The following is a 12,847-nucleotide window of genomic DNA, read 5'->3' as shown; positions in this document are numbered from 1 at the left end:
TAACTCTTTGTCAGGATACTATGTATTATTTTGTTTGTTTATGTTTTTACAACTTACATTACTTCTCCCACCTACTTCCCCACTCCAGATTTCACCAGATACTAGAACTTTTCCTCTGCCTCTCCTCTACCCACTGCTTAGATGCAACTAGAATCCTTCCTTCCCCCAGAACTTTCTGCCACATCCTTTCTACCCGTTCCTTTTCCTGGCTACACATTGCTTCTACCTTCCTTCACCCCAACCCTTTTCAGGAAAGAGCCCGAGTGTTCTATCCCTACATTCAGGCCCATTTTTCTTCCCATCAATGTGGACCAGAGCATCTTCTCTTCACTTTTCCCAGACCATCTGTGATATGAAGAGAATATGGCTGTCCATATCCTTTAGTGAGAGGGAAAAATTACCCACTATGACTCTTCAGTAACATGGAAGACATATTATTTGACCTGCCAGTACCCCTTAAAGATTACAAACCTCAATATTGGCCTTTGCCATTTGACCTATATTTGAATCCTTCTATATGGGTTGTCTATTCTAATTAGAATGAGATGTCCTTGAGGGCAGAGAATGTCTCAGTGTTCTATTTATTTTCTAGCACTTAGCTCAATGATTGTGACAAAATTTTTCTTAATAAATTATTCTCATTAATTAATCAATGTTTTCATTGAGTTTATGTTTGTTTATGGTAAATTAATTCTAAATCACACATTTTAAACTAGAAGGAACCTGAGAAATGATCTAGTCCCAGGGTTTCTTAATCTGCAGTCTGTGACCATTAAAAAATTTATTTGATAATTCTATCTCAATATTCTTGGTTTCCTTGGAAATTCTAGGCATTTTACTTAATACAATTAAAAATAGTATTATAAAGAGTTGAAAAGGTGCACCAGATCACCATGAGTCTGTGACATAAGAAAAGAATAAGAATCTTTTATTTATGGAGAGCAATATGGAACTATGCCCAAAGAGTAATAAAACTACTGTTCATACTCTTTGACTCAGCAATTCCAATTCTAGTTATATATACAGAAGAAAATTATTAAAAATGGGAAAAGTCCTACATGTTCCAAAATATTCATAGCAACTCTTTTTGTAGTGGCAAAGAACTGGAAATTGAGGGGATGCCTATCAATTGGGAAATGCTAAGCAATTTATGGTACATGAATACTGTGAAATACTATTATTCTATAAGAAACCATAAATGGTCAGACACTAGAGAAGCATGGGATGACTTATAGGATCTGATGATGAGTGAAGGGAGTAGAACCAAGAATAATGTACACATTAACAACAACATTATGAAATGAACAACCTTGATGGAAGCAACTCCTCTCAGCAGTCCAAAGAGCTAGGATAACTGTATTATACTGGCTATGGACTGTGAAGAAAAACAAAACAAAACACACAAAAAAACACCTTTCCAAATTTGATGAACTTTATAAAATTCTCTTATGTATCTCTTTCCCTTAATGCTGACTCCTCCTGATGAAAATTACTAGTTTGTAAACATGTTTATCAAAACACATATGTAAAATGCTAACTTGACTGCTCCCTGCTGAGGGGAAGGAGGTGGGAAGGGAGGATGGAGGGAAATTTTGTAACTCAGAAATATGCATGTGCATATGAATGAAAATAAAAACATTATAAAAAATAAAGAGAAGTTCTCTGTAAAAAAAAAAAAAAGAATCCTTTATTTAATCCAGTTGCCTCCTTGTACATATGGAGAAACTGAAGCCTAGAGACACGTGGTAACTTGACTAAGGTAACACAGATAAAAAGTGTCACAACCAGTATTCAGTTCAAAGTCCCATGTCTATAAATCAAACATTTTTGTATTTTCAGGTAGTTAGCTGTTTCAGTGGATAGTATGCCGGATCTGGAGGCAGGAAATCCTGAGGTCAAATCCAGGTTTGGACACTTAACTAACTGTGGCAAGCCAGTTAGCTTCTGTTGGCCTCAATTTTCTCCCATGCTATCATCATTGCAATTCCTCTTTCCACTGAATCATGCTACTCTTTAATTCAAATGACTTGCTATTATTAAGGCAAATTCATTTGAGAACCTGAGTGGAGAAACTAACATCTGTATCCATTTTCATGTTGTTATATTAGGGTTTTTTTGTTTCTATTGGAATTACAAAGTTACTTTTAATACTCTGGGGTAAGCCCCATAGGAACAAAAACCACTGGGAGAAGTTATCCCCCTCACCCCCAGGAATGCCCTGGAGGAGAGCAAATTTTCCTGGGAGCAGGAGAAGGATGCACAGACAAACCCACTACAGACACAAGGTAAAGGGAATGCCATCAAGTCTGGAACCTGTGAGCACTACAAGAGAAGGCCAGAGTGTGACAGGACTGTCTCTAGGTCAGTTGATGAGCAAGAGAAATGGGCATGAGCCATAGATTCTCTTGGACTCTTCCTCTTTCTCATTAGCCTTTTCCTACATTTTTGCATGATCTCTGAGTCCCTCTCCTTCCAAGCAGAGACAGAGTCATTTTCCCCTTGCCTAAGTAGCTTTGCTCTTTCATGTTCTTCTGGCTGGCAGGTTCACACTGGTTACTATGGGACATGGTGATGGCAGCAGCTCCAGCCTGACTCAGTGGCATCCTATATGAGGTCCTTCTTTTCAAATGATGAAATATTTTGGGAGGTGGGATTCTAATATTTTTATTTTAGAATCTGTTTTAAATGACTAACAGCCTCATCCAACCTGAGTCCAAACAGTAATTACTTCTATAAAACCCTGACAAATGGACAACCAATCTTTGGTTGGCACCCTCCAATGATGAAATATTTATTTGTTTGTTAAGGTATTTTGGCTGCTGAGGGGTTGCTCTAATTTTTAACATTTTTGCCTTCTAACAAGTCTAAATTGTTATCTCTGCAACTTCTACTTATTGTTTCTATCCTCATCTCTTGGGCAATGAAGAAAATTGAATCGGATCTTTTGTATTGTAACTCTGCAGATACCTGAAGATAGGTTCCTTATATCTCCATGGAGACATTGTCCAGCTCCTTAAACTAATGTTGGGGCACAATTGTCAATTATTTCATTATCCTGTCACTCTCTTCAGATTAGATCTTTGTCAACATTTTTTGCAGCATTTAGCATAGTGCTTATCACATAGGTGCTTGATAAAGTTTATTGAACTGAATTTAATCTGCATGTAGTTCTCAAAACTCAATAAAATAGCAAAAGTTTGTATGCTTTAGTGCATAATATAATGGTCATCTTTTTTTCACATTTTTATCTAATTCATTCATAAAAATGTTGATGATAGACCAAGAACAGTCTTAAATTCTGATATCATAACCTTCCTTCCAAATTGATATTGTTCCAATATCTCTCTCTACTACACTGCTCCAGTGCATATTTTATAAAATTTCAATGAGAAGAGAGATATATATTTTATTTAATATCATTGATTTTATCCCTCTTTTTTCTTAAAAAATATTTTATAAGAGAAGGTTTTTATGTGAGGAAGATAGGATACAGCAGGAAATCTAGGTGATATAAAAATTTATTAAAAAATAAAAATTTCTGTAATTAATGATTTGTGCTAAAACTGAACAACTCCCCTATTCTACTTCTGTGCTTATAGAATGCCATTTTTTCCTATAGTCTTTTTGTAGGGCAATTACAATACTTTGAGGAACTATCCAGAGACTATCATAACAGTTAATGATGAAAAAGAGGTTATCTATCCAATTATCCAAAAAAGACTAAATTTAGTAAAAATCATTTCCAATTTTGTAAGCTATATCATATTCATTATGTACAACCTTAATAAAAGCAACCATTTTAATTGCAAACCAGTTATCTATATGTAGCCCTCTTATTCAGTATATATAACCTCTCTGCAACACACATATGCCAACCCTTCTCCATTTATTTTTAATTTCAATTGTAGAATACTTGAAATGGAAAAGTGGGAAATTATAGGATTTTAGCAAAGGTTACAGATTATCCAATTTGGTGAATCTCCCAAAAGTGAAGAAAGTTGTTTTGTTTATAGATTGGCTGAGATAAGGGGATATTAATGTGGAGTCAGTCCAGGGACCCCTGAGGAATCTGTGAACTGGATTGGGGAAAAATTACATTTCTATTTTTCTGTAACTGAAATTTAGCATTTTCTTTCAATTACATAAAAATATCATTCTGAGTAAGGTCCCTAGACATCATCAGATTGCCAAAATGGTCCATGAGAGAAGCACGAAGAAGAAAGCTTGGTCTAGCTATATTTCTGGTTGAAGTTACAGGGCTGGATCAGTATAAATTTTTAGCTCTATGACCTTCAGAATGTAGCATTCTGGCATGTGGATTACATTTATTTAAATCACTTATTACAGCATTTGTTTAAATCATTCATTACATTTATTTAAAACATTTTACTCTCCCGATGGAATGCGAAAAAAAATCTTTCAGTAGCATAAATCCTGTTTTCTTTGGACAGGTCTAGTTAGAAGGCTATATGTCAATGAATGCTACACAATAAAATTAAATAATGCCTCGCAGGATATGGCAATAAAGAAGATATTTATAGATGAGAAAAAAGTGCATGCCCTTCAACTAAATGTGTTCACTGTGTAATTCAGTACTGGACAAGAAGGAATAGGCTCCAATTCACTCTTACCATGTCTAAAGGCCCTTAGGTGTCTGGCTAAACTCTAGAGACAGAGCTACAGATCAGCCTAGACAACAGTAGGGATCTGGGTAGGTGACATTTTTTTGATGGCAGGGGTCTTATGAAATCTGCAGAGATGTAGTGACACCTCTTTTCTAAGGAAACCAAAACTGGTTTCAGGTGATCTTAAGGATCATTCTTCAGCAGATCCAAGGCTTTCTGATGATCAGCCCAGAGATAGCCATATGACTTTTATTATGGCTTAGGGTAACACTACACTAATAAAAATCCCTTGTATTTGATGTGGCTTGTTTTTATAATAAATTCTTTTCGTACATAGTTCCCTTTTGTCTGCCCCTACTTTGCATATTCTTTCTTGTAAAAATAAAGTTAAAAAATAACAAAACAATAGTTCAATGAAAAGATCTAATGCATCCATCATCTACCAAATCTAACAATATTTGCAACATTCCAGATGTTCATGAGCATGCAAATTTAGCTGTTAAGGGAAAATCAGCTCTTTTTCCATGCACTTCCTTTGCAATTGTCACATCCCAGACTTTCCTCTTCTATTACCTCTTGAATTCTTATTCTGTGCATAGCCCCAGAGAGTTCCAGGATTGGCATCACTCAGTTACTTCCAGGTCCAACTGAATCACAAATCTCAGGTTACTTTGACCAAAATTAGGTTCTTATTGCCCCCTTTATCCACCTTGAACACTGTAGCACATGGTGCAGAGTTGACCTGATTGTCTGGGACCAGAGAAGGTGGAACCAGAATGAGGATAGTAGCCTCCTTTTGATTTTCAATCTAGAATGTGTTTAGAGGGTAAAGAGGACAGTTTATCTGGGGATGATGTAACATTGTTTCATCATTATAACCAAAGAGATGACCAGTGCTGTACCACTAGCACATTTCAAGATGAAGACAGTTTCTAGACCTGGTGGCTTCTACTCACCAGAAATTCCTCAGAGTCTGCAGTAATACTTGTTTCAGAAATACGATGGCATTCTTAGACAGCAACCAAGGAAACTATCTGAGCTACAACTCCCAAAGATGGTGGATCTCATAAGAATTAATATATTTCTGACAAATTAAACTTTGGGTAGTACTTCTATCTATTCAAAGGAAAAGTGTTATATATTTAATGGTATGTGAATCATGGAATTTTTGTCCTGGAAATCTTGGAACACTGGGGACATGTATACAAAGATAACCTGATGAGTAGAAGCCCCCAACTTCACCCTCTTCTTTCTGGTCCCTTTAATTTGATTCATCTATTCTCCAAGGCACTCCTGGATAATCTAGGAGAGGGGAAACTGACCCATTTTAGAATGCCTGGGTCCAAGCCACAAGACTCTTCCCATCCTTCAAAGATGATGAAAGATACAATTAACAGCAGTTGAGGATGCCACCTAGGATTTTGTAATGGATTGTGAATTCTGAAGGGTTGGAGAAAAGGTTTAGTATCCTTTTTATCTAACAGAGTTATAATCAGTTAAAATTATCTGGAAGAAAAAGGGACTGTCATCTCTTTCCAATTTTCCCCCATAATTGTTTTTGGACTCCATTAACTACCATTCTTGCATATCATTACGGCTATTCCTTTTGTAATTTTCTTTTTTTTTTTTGAAAAATTCTGTGTTCTCAAAGCTATGATAGCAGATTTCAAGCTCTGTTTGTTATTACCAAACTGGCAATTTGTAAAGTATGGACCCAGCATTAGTCTGTATGTCTGTCATACAAAGATCTAGCTAAATAATTTTTCATATCAACATGTGCTTCATTATTTTGACCACAATAATTCAGACTGACTACTACATCATAGAAGGATTACAATATGCACACGAGTAAAAATATAGATGCTTAAGCACATAAGTATATAATTAAATACTACAAATCTTCTATCATAGTGTGTAAGAGAATAATAGAAACACAAAATAGTATTCCTCTGTGTGATATATAAAAAAGGAGAATTTATCATAGTATTTCCTTCTGAATATCCTTATTTCATAACACATTTAAATGAGATCTTTGTACATATTTTACAAAATTAAAATAACTGAATTGCATACTTTATACATATGTATTTCTTCATTTTATTTACAAAAATTCCTTACTACTACAGAAAAATAATTTCATTTATAATTGAGTTCTACTGGCATTATATTCAAACAAAATATGTGCAATATTCATAATTTTAAGTATGTACTATTTTTAATTAACCATTAATAAGGAGATTGAAAACATTAAAATTAAATTTCAAACTTACATCTTTTGTTTCTAAAGATAGTTGCATAAATAAATTCAACCCCTTCACATCTAGCTGAAATAATTTTGCAATGCAGAATAATGTACTAGCACTTTTCCCCTAACGAATAACTAAAAGTCAATTGATATCAACCCTTTTCTGCTTCCTTTACTCCAATTTCTGATAAAAAGGTAATCCTTCACCCTGCCAAGGTCAATACATGCAACTTGCACTCGTTTATTCTTCTCTCTTCCTTGAAATTAGTCCTGGAATCATTCTTCTCCTACCCGTCTGCCAATCATATCCTCAATCTCTTTCTCCTCCTTCCCTGCTGCCTATAAATATAGCTAAAATCTTGCTAACCCTTAAAAATTCTTCACTTGAACTTACCATCTCCTAAGTTATTACTTTGTACTTCTTTCTTTCACAGCCAAACTCCTAGACAACACTTCTTGGTTTTTTTTAATTACCTCCTTTCCTTCACCCCTTACTTAGGCACTGCAAATTGGCTTCTATCATTATGGGTTCCAATGAATCTGTTGCCACCAGTTACCAATGATTTTTTGATTGTGTGTTTCCACCAAGGACGCAACCATCTTTTGAACCAAATAGTTCACCTCAGAATCATCCTTAATTTTTCACTCTTTTTGAACCTATCATCATTCAATAAATTGCTAAATTCCTGCCTCTACAAAATTTCTTACATCTTTTTCTCCTTAATCCAGGCCCTTATCACCTTTCACCTAGATTACTGTAATTGCCTCTAAAATGATCCCCATGCCAGTTGAATTTCTTCTTGCTGAAATTTATCCTCAACAAAGCAATCAAATGATATTCCTAAAATACAATTATGATCATGTTGGAAACTCAAGTGGGTCCTCAGTGCCTCTGGGATAAAAAGCTCTCTTCAACATTTGAAGTCTTTCACTATCAGGAAAAGTCTACTTTTCCAGTCTTCTTTCATGATTCTTTTTCTTCATATCTCTCCAGTTCTTATTTTTACATCTCCTTACCTTTTCACAGACTGGTCCATAGACCTGAAATGCATTTCTTCCTCACTTTGTGTCTTAGAATCCAAAGCCCAGATCTACAGGCTCCCTAATTCCACCAACTTCTAGAACCCTCCCTCCTCCCTCCTCCCCTCCAGTGAAATCACTCTGTATCTTTATTAACTTTTTCTAAATTTTTATTTTAAATTTATGGAATAACACAAGCATTTACATAACATAAAAATGATTCCACATGAAACAGCAAATTTACTATGAACAACTTGCTATTCCTTTCAAACATAAAACAATATTATCTTGTAAATTTCATAGGGGTTTTTTCCTTTCCTCTTACTGTATATCTTAATTAAGTTGTGATCTCTTGGTAATCCAACCCAGTAGTTGGCAAATGGCATACCATATATTTTATTGGCATACTAAATATATAAATATTTGTTGAATGATGGCTGGATAAAGAAATATGGAAGAGTAAATAGTTTCTATCCAGTTTTCAGAAAGCAAGTTCCATTAAAAATGTAAGATCTTTTAAGTTAAGCATTATTAACTTTGTTTCACCCATAAGGAAATTGAAGTAGCTAGATAGGGTAGTGGATAATGTTTTGGATCTGAAGTCAGACCTGAGTTCAAATTTGACCCTATACACTGAGTAATTCTAGGAAAGCCCTTACCTTTTGTCTGACTTAGTTTTCTCATTTATAAAACATGGATAAAAATAGCATCTATGGTTCTTCTAGGGTTGCTTTGAGGATCAAATGATACAATGCTTAGTAAAATTGAGATGCAATATAAATATGAGTTTTTGTTACTCACAGGAGTTATGTGACTTGTCTAACACCACAAAACTAGTGATAGAGCTTAGATTCAGGTCTGATTCAAAGTCCAGTGATCTCTTTATGCTGCCACTTTAGAGAATTATTCAGCTTTTGGTCAAAAAAGTTTCCTATGGTTTCTTTTAGAGCCACAGGGGAAATTTGTGTACTGATCTGGAATCTTGATGAACAAAGGAATGTTTAATTCTCTTTGTAATCATCCCCAAACCTTAGAATGTCCATAAATAAATTTGTAACAAAGGAATGCTTTCCATCATAATACTTCTTAGGTAGCCAGTGAGCAAGAAGAAATGGGGGAGGAGAGGCACTCTCTTTCAGTGAGTTTATCCTCACCTAGTCACTAACCAATAAGTCACAGAATCAGATACATTACTGAAACCTTCAGGAGGAAAAAGATTATTAAAATGAGGAAAAGGAAAAGAATAGTGTGGGGAGGGGAGGGAGGAAAAAAGAAAAAAATTCAGAAAGAAAGAAAATAATAGACATGAAGAAAATGAAAAATGATAAGAATTCGAACTCTCATTCCTTTTTAAATTCTGTGTATCATTTCTACATGCCTTTAAAGTTCCTTTCAGGAAACTGAAATAGGAATTAGACCTATAATTTTATTGGTATGGAGAATTCCAAGATAAGGAAACTCCCTCTACTAATATAGAATCATATCTTTTCTGCCATTTATAATTGTAGAGAGTTTCTTAGAACACTGATGGGTTAAGTGACTTGCCCAGAATTATGCAAGTGGTATGCATCAGAGACCAGAGCTAAACCCAAGCCAGTGTTTTTCCACTATGCCAATTGACTCTCTTAGGAACATTATTACCTGAGTCTAAGAGAAGGGATGTCTAGTTCCTTTTCATTCTAATTATAATGCATATTTTCTATATAACTTACTTTTTAAGCTGTTGGGTCAAGAGATAAATAATCAATAATGAGCATGATATAGCTAATTTGTCAGACTCACACTTAATATGTATTTTTTAAAACAGATAAATAGTTTTGAAAGCATGACAAAATTGATATCAGGAGGTTTCTTGGAAGTAAATATTTTCCATGTTTCATTTGGAATATCCATGTGTTTTACTGGAAACTTCAGAAGATGACAACGATCATTATTAGTATCATGGCTAGAGGTGACAGGAAATCTCAGATGAAAGCATGTCAGTCCTGAAAATCACTAATAGACCAGAATATAATCATACAGAGAAATGAAAATCAAATAGCTTCCTTTTTACCTCTGTACCATTTCCAGCCTGCTCAGAACAGAACACGTATAGGACTGACCTGTTAGCATCATGATATGTGGGCAGTCACAGTTAAAGATCAGCTTTTATATCCTGAAATATTCCAATACTTTCACATGAGCAGACCTCCTACTTGTCTCTAGAATATTCACAAAGAAGAAACAAAGGCAGGGTGAGCCTACAGTAACTAGTCCATCTGTGAGAAAATGTAGGCCATAATAAGGAAGCTTCCACATTGCTGGCACACAGGAGCAACCCTCTAATAATAGACTAGTCCTTGTATCCCTAAGCTACCTAGTTGCTGGACCCTAACAAACCAATGTGCAGTAACACACTAAAATAATGGATACAAAACCAAGCTAGTTATTTGTAGCCCAGGGATCATTTGTGATACTCCCTGCATAAATCAGTAGGTTCACATAAAGACAGGAAGGGAAAACAATTATTTCAGTAGGGAAACTAATTTCTTCTCCTGGTACCTTCCAATTTATTAAAAAAAACACACAAGTAGGAAATGCAGATGTTAGAAAATTATTAGGATCATGAAAATTTTCAGTGCTCAAAGTAACTTGAAACATGAGCCTAATTAAAATGGGACTGGAGGGAGAATGTAAGCAATATCTTTCCAGGAGAAGTTTTTGGGGGTGGGAACCAGATGTTTTCATAAGTATCTCTTACCTTTTTGTCACTCAGGCCAGAAACTTGGTCCACATACTCCTCTTGAATCATGAAGGCAGCTAAGTTGGCAGTGTAGCTGGCCAGGAAGATGACAGCAAAGAAGGCCCACACTGACACCATGATTTTGCTGGTTGTTCCCTTTGGGTTCTGAACTGGTACAGAGTTGTTAAATACCAGACCCCATAGCAACCAAATAGCTTTGCCAATGGTGAAAGAGGGACCACCTGGCTCTGTAGGGACCAAAAGAGAAGTTCAAGAAGTTATGTCAGTGGGACTCTCACAGCCTGGTTCTATTATTACATGCCAGAAGTTTGGAATAAGTCTTCCATATATGTAACTTCATTAAGACAATACCATGGCCAGGGAAGTACAATGCCTCTTCTCTAATAACTATTAAGCCTCTTCCTCCTCCAGCTTTGTAGGTCCTTCCAAGGACTTCCTATCCCTGCATTATCATAATGACTTATACTGGCACTGTGCTTTATATTTATAAAGTAAATTATCTCATTTAAGGCTCAGCGTAGGACTGTCAGGTGGTTAATTCATGTATTAATAACTTTATTTTACTAATTAACAAAATGAAACTCAGGAAGTAAGGAGATCTACTCAAGATAACATGAACTATAAACTTCAGACTTACCTCTTCTGACTCTAAGTCTCATCTTCTTTTTACTACACCACACCATCTGTAGTATTTGCTTTTTAACTGATTTTCTTTTTTTTCTAAAATGCTATTATCATACCACGAAATACTAAAACCTTAAAAAAGTCAGTATATGTTCTTTGCTACTGTCTTCTTCAAAATCTGTCTTTGATAACTAATTCTATTTCTAGTCCCTGAATTGACTGCAAGTGATTAGTACCTAGAGGTAGGATAGAGGCTAATGGACTTCTTTTGTTTTGGTTTCATTTTTTTTGCTTACTTCATGGAATAAAACAAGTTTTTCCATAACATAGTATGGTTTACAAAAAGACTGCACATGAAACTACATGTCTATAATATACAACTTGCTATTCTTTTAAACATAATCTTATCGTGAACTTCCCCCCTTTTCCTTCTTTTAATTTTGCTTATTGTTTGGCATTTGTTTTATGTTATAGGCTCTTAAAGCACCTATCCCAGTATGAGGCATTTAAGAGATGGTCCTATTGGCTTCTGATCTGGGTCTGTGAACCTGATTCTTCTACTACCCTGACTTATGGCCCTTCACAAAAATACTCTGACCCCTGGACTGTCAGTAGCTGCTTAAGAAACTATTAGGGAGAATGCATGGTTGGTTACCCAGTGTATGGCTACAAACAGTTTTTCTATATAGGGAGGATTGGTACAGTGTCTTTTCCTACCCCCAATCAATCTTTGTATAAGACTCTTAGAGTTCTTTATTCCACAGGTTTATGTAATTGATAAGTGGAACAACAAAAGCCAGGATTCATTATTTAGTGATGGTGACATCTGCCTCAGTATATGGAATTGCACTTGACCCCTCTTATGTAGTTATGAATGTCTGCTCTCACATTTCTTCTACATATTGGCATTATCATAAGCTTAGGTTGACAAACAAGGCTCTATTAACATCTGTTCAGGCCTCTTTAATATTAGGCATTGTGTATATGTTGCTATGTACAGCTAGTCATCTGTATAAGTATGCCTTGATTTACACAACAGATATTTAGACAGAATTCTGTATAAATTTAATTTCTATTAAGTGGATCATATATTAAAATTCCTAGGGGAATTTGCTATATTAAATCATCCTATAATTAGCCTTTTAATAAAGTGCTTCAGTAAAGCAAATAATTGTCTTATAGTTTATTAAGCTTAGTAATTTGGGATTTAAATATATTTCTAAAAGTACATCAGTTTCAACATTTCTTTATATCTGCACACTCGTTTAACAATACAATCTTTTTAATAAATAGTAGACTGATCACCGGTGCTCCCTAGAGTGTGCCAAATGGTTAATTTATATAACTGGAAGAGGTCATAACAACTAAAAGATCCCTGAAGCAACATATGAAATTCCATGTCTGCATCACACCGTAGGGACCAATCAATTGCCCCAGAACTCAGAACCATAGTTCCATCTCTGGACCAACAGATATTTAGGGAATTCATAGAATATGAAGGGAGTCTATTTCTGGGACAGGCTCATTCCTAAGTTGGAAATTATACCCCCCCATACACACACACACACACACACACACACACACACACAC

General features: G+C 35.3%; 1 protein-coding gene across 1 annotated transcript in view; it reads right to left on the bottom strand.

The window, feature by feature from the left end:
* The window catches only part of GRIN2B (glutamate ionotropic receptor NMDA type subunit 2B), a 446,579-nt gene that overhangs the window by 46,965 nt on the left and 386,767 nt on the right, over positions 1-12,847 (bottom strand). The window contains exon 8 of the mRNA XM_074194545.1: positions 10,631-10,860. Coding sequence (XP_074050646.1) covers positions 10,631-10,860 — 230 coding nt within the window. The remainder of the gene's footprint in view (positions 1-10,630; positions 10,861-12,847) is intronic.

The sequence above is a fragment of the Macrotis lagotis genome, chromosome 7 (genome assembly GCF_037893015.1).
Source record: "Macrotis lagotis isolate mMagLag1 chromosome 7, bilby.v1.9.chrom.fasta, whole genome shotgun sequence".
Lineage (NCBI taxonomy): Eukaryota > Metazoa > Chordata > Mammalia > Peramelemorphia > Peramelidae > Macrotis > Macrotis lagotis.
This window is presented reverse-complemented; position numbering and strand designations above follow the sequence as displayed.